This window comes from Lycium ferocissimum, chromosome 5, assembly GCF_029784015.1.
Source record: "Lycium ferocissimum isolate CSIRO_LF1 chromosome 5, AGI_CSIRO_Lferr_CH_V1, whole genome shotgun sequence".
NCBI lineage: Eukaryota > Viridiplantae > Streptophyta > Magnoliopsida > Solanales > Solanaceae > Lycium > Lycium ferocissimum.
The window spans coordinates 31,637,175-31,650,480 of NC_081346.1; the positions used below are offsets into that span (position 1 = coordinate 31,637,175).

At 31.8% G+C, this 13,306-nt stretch overlaps 2 protein-coding genes across 4 annotated transcripts; both read right to left on the minus strand.

The window, feature by feature from the left end:
• Positions 1-252: 252 nt before the first annotated feature.
• Positions 253-4,271, minus strand: LOC132056705 (DEAD-box ATP-dependent RNA helicase 18-like). 3 transcript variants are annotated; one of them, XM_059449012.1, is made up of 3 exons: positions 3,987-4,271; positions 2,166-2,480; positions 253-645 (listed from the first exon to the last, which is right to left on the minus strand). In XM_059449012.1, the coding sequence occupies exons 2-3, from the start codon at positions 2,412-2,414 to the stop codon at positions 322-324; spliced, it is 573 nt and encodes a 190-aa protein (XP_059304995.1). In that variant the 5' UTR covers positions 2,415-2,480; positions 3,987-4,271; the 3' UTR covers positions 253-321. The 3 variants fall into 3 exon arrangements, with proteins under 3 accessions (XP_059304995.1, XP_059304994.1, XP_059304993.1); XM_059449011.1 differs by having other exon boundaries at positions 3,971-4,271; XM_059449010.1 differs by having other exon boundaries at positions 3,911-4,271.
• A 4,902-nt stretch (positions 4,272-9,173) lies between these two features.
• Positions 9,174-11,343, minus strand: LOC132056706 (PLAT domain-containing protein 3-like). The gene is made up of 2 exons (XM_059449014.1): positions 11,185-11,343; positions 9,174-9,986 (listed from the first exon to the last, which is right to left on the minus strand). The coding sequence occupies exons 1-2, from the start codon at positions 11,245-11,247 to the stop codon at positions 9,519-9,521; spliced, it is 531 nt and encodes a 176-aa protein (XP_059304997.1). The 5' UTR covers positions 11,248-11,343; the 3' UTR covers positions 9,174-9,518.
• Between the last annotated feature and the right edge of the window lie 1,963 nt (positions 11,344-13,306).

The window sequence follows — 13,306 nt, forward strand, 5'->3', positions numbered from 1 at the left end:
TTGTTTTAACACAGGGCATCTGACAGTTTACTTTCTATTTTGAAGTTTAATAAGAAAAACACAAATTATCACCTTTCAAGTAAAAGAACTGATACTTTTAAAATCCCAAGCAAACCAATATCTTTAAAAGTAAACAAATAGTTAGCGGCTAAAAAGATACTGCAGCACTCGAGCAAACAAATTGATATCCCTAAGAAAAAATTTGATAGGTAAAAGAATGATAAAGTAGAACTGATACCCCCAAAAAAAAATTGATAGGTAAAAGAATGATAAAGTAGAATTGATACCCCTAAATTCCCAAGCAAACTTTATCTTTAAAAGTTAAAAAATAGATAACAACTTAAAAATCAGTTTAGCACTTGACACAGCTTTTTGTTTTTCGCTAAAGAGGCATGTGAAAGTAGAAACCTCAAGATACCAAAAGTCCAGTATATCCATGCACTCCATTATGTCATATAGCCTTCTAGGTGTCCCGATCAACAAATTTGCTCCTTCCTCCTCTATCTTTCTGATATTTGCCTTTACTTCTAGTCCCCCAACAAGAAGCATAGGCCTAACATTTGATAATGTCGAAATAAATGGTTGAGCAACATGAAATATTTGTGATGACAACTCCCTGGTGGGTGATATAATTATACCCATTACCTGCATAGGCACCAAAGAGACAGCTAAACACAAGAAGAGGAAAATATAGAATTAAAGGAAACAAACAGAAAGGATAACAAAAGCATATCACAAGGATCTCTGTTGGTGGTCATGCCATAAGCATGGAAAATTCGTTTTTATAAAGTATAACATGTGCGGCATAGGTTATTCTATGTCTTTTCTTTGTGATGTAAGGCGTTCCGTGATGTTACCTTATCCGATCTTCAACATAATGGAGGGATTTATTTATGTGTTGTAACTATTTCTAGGGTTGGAAGGCAACTTGTCGTTCCTATAATACCATTGCTCATTAGGTTACATGGTTTTATTTAAAAGGTTAAAAAAAAAAAAAAAAAAAAAAAGAGGGGGGGGTGTGTGGTGGAAGGGGCATAGAGACTCGTATGGCAGATCTGTCTTTCTATAGTTGAAGCAAAAAAGGATAAAAGTATCAAAGAGCAACCTCCAACTATACTAATCTTATAGCACCACCCAACTGGAAACTACTGCTGAATCAAGTTCAAGCTGGTACACCCAAGATCCGTTAAGTTTGAAATATTCCAAGAAAGAAACACCCTAAATGAACCAACTTGCTGCTATTAACCAGGAAAGACGGATGTCTTTTAAAACAACAATGACTAAGTGACTCATTTTTCACAAAGTCAATCAGCAGAGTCCACGTCTCCAAACATGTGAAGTGGATAACAGTGCCGTTGTCGTGCGACTCTTTATTCCCACAAGAATATGTATTTGTCTAAGTAAATCATTATGTAGTCAAATTTGAATGGCTAGAGTGTGGGTCAGCGTCAGATACGGAGGGGCAGAGAGAATGCTTCCGGTCACTCTCCCAGCGAGAGAGAGAGAGAGAGAGAACGCTATTGTGTGCACATTTTTGAATTGAAAGCGAGATCTTGCAACCACACCCCAAAAAGGACGCACCAAAGCTCTTTTCCTTTCTCATTGAAGCATGCAGCGAGGAATCGAAGGGATAAGACCCGATTCATCTGTCCTCTTGGACTAATATGAAACTTGACACGGTACAACTGAGCACAACTAATATTTAACATTCTAGTTCACCAGGATCTTGATTATATTCAGCAGGTATGCCTCCAATTGGGAATACTAAATTCCGCTGTTCCCTATGAACTAAATCAGCTTTAGTTCCCGTTCTCTATATGTAATAATAAGCTACAGCAAATCATGATAATGTTCAAAAATACACCTGAACTATCACTTTATCAGCTATTCCTTTTTCTACCTGAACTATTACCATCTATGTAAAAAAGCACACCTCGAAGCTAATTAAGCCAAGTAGCCAACTATCACTGCTCCTTTTCCTACCTGAACTATCACCATCTACTACTCAACTAGGTGTGTTTTAATACATCAATGGTGATAGAATTCAGGTAGAAAAGGGAAAAAACTGATAGTTGGGGTGTTAAACTCGCGAAAAAGTGATACTTGAGGACCGTTAACTCTTATATTAAGATTGAGGAATAGAAGAAGGAAGGAAGAGTTATTACCTTGTGAGGTTTAGGATTAGAGGCGGACAAAGAGCGATGGAGGATCTCAACGAGAGGTAAGACGAATGCTAGGGTTTTACCAGACCCAGTGGCGGCGTCGACTGTCACATCCTTGTAGCTGCACAGTAATGGTATAGTGGCGGCCTGAACAGGAGTACAGAACTCGAAGCCCGAATTGGTTAAGGCTTCCAAAACAGGAGCAGAGAGTGGTGGTTCCAGGTCCGAGAAACGACTACTCGTTAACGCCATGCCCAAGCAGCCGCAGCACTAGTTACAGCAGTCTTGTTTCTTTTTGGTCTAATGGGGGCTCTCGGTCTGGGTATGAAACAAAGAGGAGGAAATTAGTTAAAGGGAAAAGGGTCATATATACCCCCTCTACTTTAAAATATTATCTATATTTACCCTCCATTATATTTTGAGCCATATATAGCCCAATCTTCAGCAAAGTATTCAAATTTACCCTACTCTTAACAGAGCTCTAATGTGGCAGTGGACTCATTTAAAAAAGAGAAAAGGATCAAATATATCCTTTTACTTTAGTTTATTGGTCAAATATATTCTCCATTAGTCAAAGTAGTCGAATATACCCCTCTGTTAGCCAAAGCATACAAATATACCCTGAATGAATGGAAAATTCCAAATCATCTCAAATTACCCATTTAACAAAAATTACCCATGCCCCATCACTTAGACCCGATCCGACCCGACCCACAAAATTATTTTCCCCACCCTAATATACCCCTCTATGAGACCGAATCTGGTTAGTGGATGGTCCTTTATTACAGCATATTCCAGCACCAAAGGATGCAATAACTCCCACTGTAAATATTAAACTTGTCATCACAAACCCCATTTTCTTTCTAATCTCACCATTTTCATAATTTCTACAATAACATTATGATTTGAAAAAACTGGTTAATTGGGACAAAAAAGTGGCAGACACCCAAAAAATATGATGAAAAAGATAACTTGAAAAATGAATAAATTATAATACCAAATCTGAATTGATTCAGATTATTGGGTTCTTAAAATGGGTTTTGCAAATGAGAGAGAAAAAGAACTGTTCACTGTTGATAAGGAGAAATGGTGATCTCAAAAATATTATAACAACATATATTAGTACAAGATTTAGTAATTAAAATATTTTCAAAAGTATTTGATATTTTATTTTCTTATTTTTTCTTCAAATGTTTATTATTATTATTATTATTATTATTATTATTCTTATTATTATTTTGTGGGTCGAGTCTACGTGATGAGACATGAGTAATTTTTGTTAAATGGATAATTTAGGCTGATTTGAAATTTTTCATTCATTCAAAGATATATTTGTGTACTTTAACTAACAGAGGGGTATATTCAATTACTTTGACTGATGAAGAATATATTTGACTAATAAATAAAAGTAGAGGGATATATTTGACCCTTTTTCCTTTAAAAAAAATGCCTCAGTAGACGCCACATGTGTATTACCATTTCTTTTCATCCCTTTTTTAATACTCCCTCTGTTTCAATTTATGTACTATGTCAAAATAAACTACTTATTTCCTAATATAAATTATTTACAATCATATAAATAATTAAAATTTATTCTGAATCATAAATTTTAAAAGTCTATCACTTTTCCTTAAATATCATGCTCAATCAAATAAGTTGACATAAATTAAAACGGAGGGAGTATAAAAAAACTAGAAGAGAAGAATCAGAAAGGGAAAAACCAAAACAAAATCAGAATCAAAGCACACCAAAAGATTTATCCATGAAAATAAGCAGAAAGCTATTTCATCATAATCCATGGAAAATACGTTTATTTCCATGTACCACACAACCGAAAAAGCTTCAAAAGCTGTCACAGAAGGAAGCTCGAAGAAATATTGATCGATTAGTTGAACAACTACACAGCTCAAATTAGGTATTTCTCTTCTTCACGGGGAGTAAGGCTATGGAGGAAGAGAGAGAATGGTGATTATTTTTGCTGGGTTGAAGCCTACAGTAGTATTTCTTTTGTTTCTCTCTCTACAAATATACATGTATTTGGTTGGGATTGCTGGGTTTTCATCTCCTCCTAATCTAACTCCACTTGTGTTTGTGACATGAGTGGCTGACAACTATCTTATGGCATGATTGTTTTGCTAAAGATGTTATTGATCGACGATCACTACCCAAGCATCTCATCTTCTTAATTGCGGAAAATTAAGAGCCCGTTTGGATTAGCCGAAGCTTAAAGTACTTTTTGAGGGATGAAAGTTATTTTATAAATAAATAGTTACGTGTTTGAATAAAAATGCTTAAAGAATTTTTAGAAGTAAAGATAGTACTGAAATTAATAGAAAATATAAAAGATAAAAGAGTAAAGTTATTGGTCAAATTAAAATGGTTTTTAAGCCAAAAAAATAAGTTAGGGTAGAGCAACTTTTTGGTTTTGGCTTATTTTAAGCACTTTTTAACTTAATTTAAGCTGTTTTTTATTTTTATCAAATGCCCAAATAAATTAAAAATGACTTATAAGCTGGTTTGACCAACTTATAAGTCAATCCAAACGGGCTCATAACATTCCGGGAGTCTGTGATAACTCCAGTTATTGGTGCGGAACCGAACAATTTGAGCTCGTATTTTTATACTATATATAAGCATGGGTTGGGGGATGGTTCGTCGTCCGTCCCCAACTCATGTTTAAAAAACAAAAAGAGTGGACCCCATGTTAAAAAATATATAAAAAAAATCCTCCAAACTCATGTGGAAAAAAAAAAGTGAATATCATATTAAAAAAATTAAGCAATATAAAAAAAAATGGACTCCATATTAAAAAAAAAAAGAAGCAATATAAAAAAAAAAACGTGCACCCATATTAAAAAATCAAACAATATTCATGCAATTCCCAAAGTATTCCATTAAGTCAATAATAGTGGATTCATTGCCATATGCGTATCAACCCATTAGTGGAAGCAAATGAAATTATTGTACATCAAAAAACGTGGACCTCATATTATTGCTTTTCTTCAAAAGATTAAGTAGTCAAACCATACAATTTCTTTTCTTTTCTCATATTAGCCTGAGATCTAATCTAGCTATTTAACTGTTATATTTGCTATTCCGCCATGTCATTTATTTGTTATGTTTACTAATAAATATAATTAAAATATTTATATTTTTATTTTTATTCTTACTCTAATAAATGTGAAAAGAGATTAATGTGGTAAAAGAAAAAATAATATTAAATGGAGATCAAATAATAAATAAGGTAAATTAGTCAAATTATAATTCTAATTGACGTTTCCTAAAAAAAAAAGTGCAAAAGACAACATGACATGTAAAATAAGCTAAACCAAGAATATTCACCAAAAATTAAAAAATAGTAGTTCTTCGTTTAAATAGAAAATTAAATTTCTACTTTGTTTCGTTTTAAACATGTAAAATTAATTTAATAATTTGAATTAGAATTATCCAAATCAAAATTTGATAAAAAATAATAAGTATTGTTTAGGTTCAATCTACATACATTAACAATAGAATATTTTATACCTTTAAATTAATCGAATTAAAATTTAAAGTTTCAACTGATGCTTAAATATTGCTATTATTTTGTCTGAAAGAGAGGAAAATAGTTTCGTTTTAAACAAGTCTTCTCTTTTAAAAAATATTAATAAATTTTTGCAAACTTTGTATTCGCTGCAAACACTAATATAATAAAGTTTTGGATACGGAGCACAAACTATAATGTTATATTAATCGTGTTTTGAACATAGTGTGTGTGTATATATATATATATATATGTGTGTGTGTGTGTGTGTGTGTGTGTGTGTGTGTGTTTATTAGCAATATAAAATATATATATTATCACTACCCAAACAAAACTACATACACATAGATACACTATAATCCAAAATGTTAGGCTCATGCCCAGCACAGGCATTGGAGGTGGTATCGTCGTCCACCTCCAACTCATTAAAAAAAAAAAAAAAAGTGGACCTCATATTAAAAAAAAAGCAATAAAAAAAAAATAGACCTCATATTAAAAAATCAAGCAATATCAGAAAACAACTACCCACATAAATACACTATAACCTAAAATGTTGGGCCCGTGCGCAAAGACGAGCATACACCATCTAGTAAATTATTAAGCGCTTCTTATGTTTTTTCTTCTTCTTGTTGGATTATATTGCGCACGGGCATACGCCATCTAGTAAATTATTAAGCGCTTCTTATGTTTTTTTTTTTTTTCTTCTTGTTGGGTTATATGAATGATTAATAAGAAAATGTAGTAGTGTCTAAATTTGCTACAAGCTTCTTAATGACTTTATCTATGAATCTTTGTGTTAATCATTTTCAGGACAGAGCATCATAGTATAGAGGTGTTTAGTTGTGTCTCAGGCTGTTATTTGTATTTGAGAAGCTACATTGTTTGTACGGGCAAAATATTTGCTTATTGCATCACATGTTTTATTAGTTAATTAATTTCTGTATAAATCATATAATTTCAGCTAGTAACGCGTAATATCACAAGTTGGCACACTTTGAAAAAATATGCTTCTGCTTTGGTTGGATAGGCAAAGGACTCATTATCTTCTTCTATAATCTAATAGTCCATTCGTCCTATTTTATATGATTCACAGGGCTGTTCACGGTTTTGGTTAAAATCAAAATCAAACCGAAAATTTAATCAAATCGAATAAAAAAACCAATATTTGGTTTGGTTTGGTTTTAAATTTTAAAAACCGATAATATTTGGTTTGGTTATGGTTCTATTAAAAAATAATCGAATAAACAACCGAACCAAACCGATAAATTATATACATAAATTTTATAATTATTTATATATATAATATTAGTTTTTCTTAAATAATTATAAATATTTTATACTTTTTAATCATTAATTTGATTTTTGGTCTATTTATTTCACATGATTGTTTAAGGCCCATGTTTTTAAGAATATATCCAAGCCCATGTCTTTAAGTCTTTTAACTCTTTTAAGTGTTAAGTTTAAACCTACTAACAGAAGCTCACGTTAGAGTCTAATGTTTTTAACTTAAATTTTTAGCCTTTCTTTGTCAGCAATTTGATTTTAGGTTGTTTCTTCTTCTTTTTTTATTCGAATTTATACCTTTCTTTTTTCTTGTCTAAATGGGTCCTAAGCTTCTAATATTTTTCATATGAAAAGGACAGAGGTTGTAGATTTGGAGGTTCCTATAAAAGATACTTCAGTAACATCGGCATTTTTTAACGCAACTCAAGCACGTGGTAATGCCCTAATACTTCTTCCGTGGATAATCCTCCTAAAAAGCAGAAAAGAACAACTCCTTATAGTCGAGACCCTAACCTTGGGGATAGTGATAGAAAAACATCTGAAGTTTGAGATCATTACACAAAGTTTTTTTAATAAAATGGGAGAATTGAGGGCAAAATGCAATAACTGCCCTAAAGTTTGAGATCATTACACAAAGTTTTTTTATTTCATATATTTTCATTTTAATTTTAGGTAGTCTTTATGTTTAATTAATCTGTATGTTTGTAACAATAACTAAAAGCTCCTATGCTCTACTTTATTTCCAGGTATGTGTATTAAGATGACAAAAATGGTGCAGCCACTACTAAGTTAGTTTTTAGCTCTATATGTAATAGTTTAACAACTTTGGATAACTTGAGTACTATACTATCACTAATAGTGAAAATGTTTTACATGATGTATGTTCCACCTTAAACTATAAATAAAAGTTTATCATTTGAACCAAAAAAAAGACATGTCTTTTTCAACTTTTTAATGGTTTACTGATAAGTCTCATGGCTGCTAGTCATAAACCGAAAAATCGAACCGAACCAAACTAAACCGACAATATTCAAACCGGTGGTTATTATTTTATTTGGTTTGGTTATGGTTTTAGACATTTAAAAACCGACTAAATTGGTTTGGTTATGGTTTTAATCAATAACCGACCCAAACCGAACCATGAACACCCCTAATTGACACTAAATTTTAAATTCAAATATGATTAATTATATTTTGTTAGTGATAATGGAATAAAAACAGTAAAGTAGTTGAAACGATAATTGGCTAGATCAAGGTTATTAAATTTTTATTTTTTTAAGTGAAAGTTGCATAGATATGGAATTGTGTCACATTTTGAGATGTCCCAATATGGAAGGAATAACGTGTATCTTTATTTCTGGAATATGTTTACTTTCAAGATGCCTTGGTGATGAAATGGTAACACGGGAGACTCAATATCTAGTGCTAAAGAGCGTGCTAAAGAGAGTGATTACTAATAGCAAAAGATTAACATCTCTCCGCCCTTATTAGTAGTAGCGACCATCAGGTAATTTCGTGCTGTAAAACGACAGATTGGTAAACTCAATCATGTCCCTCTATTGTGTATGAAGTTTATGATTTTAGTTGGTGTAAATTCAATCACCTAAAATTAAGATGATAAGAAATTCTCCATTGGTAGCAAATGGTTATCCATTAAGCGGAAGAAACCTTATTTAGAAAGCATAAAACATAAAGAACCCGCCAAGATATTCTAACTTCTTGGAAAATGATAAAAAGAACCCCTATTGTCACTTAAAAAACGCTCTTCAATGAACTAGACAATCAATGGGTTTCTACCAACAAATGAAAAGTAATAATTTGAAGAAGAAAATTTTAATTGACTTGAAGTTCTAGACAAGGAATCTTTCTGGCGAGCAAAAATATTTTATACAATGTTGTGAGTTATTTCATTTTTCATTACTCAAAATCTCCTACTAGGAGAAGAGAGATTTAGTTTGGGAAGGAGTGATTAAATTTAATACATTACCATTTATTTATGCAAGATTTTAGTAATATTCATATACTTTATGTTGATTGTTTTGTAGTTGAGGGAGGATTGATAGCTTCAAAGGTATATCGTGTAACTACTTTGATGGTACAATATGTAGTACCGAAAGTAATAGTAATTTGTAATTTGTATAATTTATACTCTTAGAAAAGTTGTACTTATGGAATCGAGATTTTTACATGTTATGCTAATTGCCAGGTGTAAAAAGTTGTACTTGTGTAATTGCCAATTGCCAAACAGCCAAGTAAAAAATGGGACAATCCAAACAAACAAGAAAGAGAGGATCAAAGAAATTTATTTCAACCAAGGAGGAAGGAAAACACAGTATTATAACTCGTGGACACATTAAAAAACATCTAGCGAACAAGAGACACACGAGCTCTCAGTTGACCTTCAATCTATGTCACTCGGACTCTTCAAAAATGAACACGGGTGCGTGTCGGATCCTCCAAAAGCAGTGCATTTTTGAAGAATCCGACACAGGTGGGGCATCATTTTTGGAGAGTCCGAGCAACATAGCCTTCAACTCCAACAACTCAAACTATTCTGAAGCAGACCTAATGGGCTTACCCACAACAAAACGCCCAACATGTTCACCAAGCCCAGTCTTCTTTTTACAACCATCAAGTGAAACGGATAACTCATAAGGAGGTGCATCAGAAGCCAACCATTGTTCCACATAGAATATGGACTGGCTACATTGCTTGTGTGGTCCAGTGAATGTTGTCTCAACGAAATCCAAGAACCATCCATGGTGATCACCCGACCCATCGGACGTAATGTTAAGCCTGCAAATTGGTGGGCTAAGACATTGGCCTCTACCAGTGAAGATGTCAACATTACCTCTTTCGTAGTAATCATAATTTGGGCCCATTAAACCCCACTTCTCTAAATCTGGAATCCACACTGATTTTCCAGTAGCATCACCAAGTGTAGCACTGATTTTGGAGTCAGTTCCACCCTTTATGATTGATCCGGTTCGAACATACAGAGTATACACACAGTCTTCCTGCATCACCAAGATATTGTATAAGACATCATTTTCCAAAGATAACTGGTTGGTCTACGAAAGCTCGAATTGTCTATCAGCTGGAATATTGCTCAATGTATTTTTTCTTAACGTGTATTGATCAGGAGCAGTAAATATCTATCCCAATCCAACTTCTTCACCAAGAATCCAAATTAATCAAATTTCAAACTTTGATTTACTGCTCCTTGATCAAACTTAGCTTTCAATCATTACTTCAATATTTTCTTCTATTACCAATAATATATACTCCCTAAGTTTCAATTTATGTGGCATATTTTGAGAGTTTTAGAAAAATAAAAAAAATATTGGTCTTAAACATGCCATAACATTTATGCGGCTATATTAGTAAAAAAAAAAAAAACATTTATGCGGCTATAAAAGCTTGTCAATAATGGTAAAATGAGAAGTTCAAGTTAAATTATTTTCAAATTTAGAAAGGTGTCCTTACATTTTGCAATGGACTAATGAAGAAATAATATCACTCTTTGATGAACGGAAAAGTAAATCAATATCTTATACAGATCATGGTCGAGCATCATCATATTCATTGGAATGGAGAGGAAACTATTTACTACTCCCTCCGGATCAAAAAGAGTGTCCACTGAGCCTTTTTTAATTGAAGAAAAAGAGTGTCCACTTATCGAATCAAGAAAGAACTGTGTGATCAAATCCTAATACCTATTTAATTAAGGGCAATTTAGTCAAATTACATTTTTTTCTTTCTAGGAGTTATTATTATTTTCTTACTTGGTGCAAATATGGTAAGATGGTTTCGACGCTTTTGATTATGAAAGTATAAAACAATGTCAGCATTATATGTGTTGTATTGCCTGCGTTCAGCAATAACTGTACTACAGATTCAGATCTCAAGCGCATGAATGAAAAGAAGCACGCTAATCAAAAGTTAGTATAAAAGTGCGTCGATTCAAAAAATAGAGAGGAAGACAAAGCATAATCATAAAGCACATTTACATTTTACTGAATCTGGATGATGCAATAATTACAAAAAAGAAACATATGATCTGTAATCAAAGGCAGGATTTTCGAATATGTGAAAACAGAAAAGATATAAAAGTATACATTGGACCATGAAAATGGGACTCGATCTCAAAGTAGGATAAGTTGATCTCAAGCTAATTGTAAGATTAGGGATGTAATAAGTATAGTGAGGACTTACAGATGAATCAGCTGAGAGAAAGAAAGTGAAAACAATAGCAAAGAGGAAGTGGCGATTCGTCATCTTTCTTTCTTTCTTGATTTCCAAACGTGGCCTTGAGAGAGTGGTGACAGACTATTAAACTAGCACCCTCCATTATAAAGCCAATACTAGGCCGCATAGTTACAGATTGCTCTGCGAAAAAGTCAATAGCCCCTTTCATTTTATTTTTAATAAAGTTAAATTGCTTTTCTCTTCTTTTTATTCACATCATTTCTATTATTAAAAAGGAAAAAAAAAAAAATCTCGATCCTCAATCCACTCCGCTCTATCTTTCTTTGACATTTTATTCTTCTTTTTCCATTAACTTCAGAAACTTCAAGCTTTTCCCCATTTTCAATAATTAAATTTACATTTCTCGTTCAGAAATTATCATACATGTTAGTTCACACTTAGACAATTCATTGGATACCGATATGCTTTTTGTTTTTCTCTTTTGATATAAATTAGATATTCATTTTATTTTTGTGGGGCGCATAATTAGATATTCGTTGAGGAAGAAAACTGATAATGGAACCAGAGCCCTAAAATAACTCTTAACTAACAGTAATAACAATAATAGCTAACACATATTTAAGGGGTTTATATGTAAAGTTCAAATTATTTTCCGAAAATAAGGCTATTTTGGGACGGTCTCGTTCTAATGTAGATTTCGTTTTAGAGAATATACCACACGAGGCACAAAATGATAATCAGTCATGAACGTCGCAATTTTCCATTTGCTTTCCAGAAAGAGTCCCACATGGGGCTGTGACAGATTTATTTGGACCATACTTAAAAACTGCTTAATTGTTCACCTACCCCATCTAACATATATATATATATTTTAACTATATAGAAGCATGGGTCTAAACCCATGCTTCGTCGTCCGTTGCCATTAAAAAAAAAAAAAAAGTGTGAGCCCCATACAAAATACCAATCAATATTTATTAAAAAAAAAATAATAAGAAAAAGTGAAATCCACCATGTCCAAACTCACGGGAAAAAAAAAGTAGATCCCATATTAACAAAATCAACCAATATCAATATAGAAGCATAGGTCATGGTTTTAGACCCATGCTTCGTCGTCCGTTGCCATTAAAAAAAAAAAGTGTGAGCCCCATACTAAACACCAACCAATATTAAAAAAAAAAAAGTGAAACTCACCATGTCCAAACTCACGGAAAAAAAGGTAGACACCATATTAACAAAATCAATCAATATCAAAAAAAAAAAAAAAAGTGAATCCCATATTAAAAAAATAAACAATGTCAAAAAAAAAAGTGCATCCCATATTAAAAATCAAACAATATTCATGTAATTTCCAAAGTATCTCATGAAATCAATAATGATGGATTCATTTCCACATGCGTATCAACCCATTAGTGCGAGCAAATGAAATTATTATACAGCAAAAAACATGGACCTCATATTTTTGCTTTTCTTCAAAAGGTTAAGTAGCTAAACAATACAATTTTCTTTCTTTTTTTATATTAGCCTAAGATGTAATTTAGATATTGAAATGTTGTATTTGCTATTCCGCCATGTTATTTATTTGTTATGTTTATTAAAATAAATATACTTAAAATACTTATATTTTAAAATAAGATAGAATTTAATTACTTTTTCATTTTTTTTCCTTACTCTAATAAATGTGAAAAGAGATTAATGTCATAAAAGAAAAAAATAATATTAAATGGAGATCGAATAATTAATAAGGTAAATTAGTGAAATTATAGTTCTAACTGATGTTTCCTTAAAAAATCATGCAAAAGACAACATGACAAGTAAAATGAGCTAAACCAAAAATATTTACCAAAAATTAAAAAATAGTAGTTCTTCATTTAAATAGAAAATCAAATTTCTACTTTGTTTTATTTTAAACATGTAAAATTAATATAATAATTTGAATTAGAATTAACCAAATCAAAATTTGATAAAAAATAATAGGTATTGTTTAGGCCCAATCTACATACATTAACAATAGAATATTTTATACCTTTAAATTAATCGAATTAAAATTCAAAGTATCAACCGATGCTTAAATATTCTTTTGTTTTATCTCAAAAAAGAAAATAGTTTCCTTTTAAATAAGTCTTCTCTT

Bases quoted from the DNA above. Each gene is read 5' to 3' on its own strand.
- LOC132056705 (XM_059449012.1), bottom strand. From the start codon at position 2,414: ATGGCGTTAACGAGTAGTCGTTTCTCGGACCTGGAACCACCACTCTCT. The intron at 646-2,165 runs GTAATAACTCTT...GTGCCTATGCAG, and splicing joins CTAATCCTAAACCTCACAAG to GTAATGGGTATAATTATATC.
- LOC132056706 (XM_059449014.1), bottom strand. From the start codon at position 11,247: ATGACGAATCGCCACTTCCTCTTTGCTATTGTTTTCACTTTCTTTCTC. The intron at 9,987-11,184 runs GTAAGTCCTCAC...TTGGTGATGCAG, and splicing joins TTCTCTCAGCTGATTCATCT to GAAGACTGTGTGTATACTCT.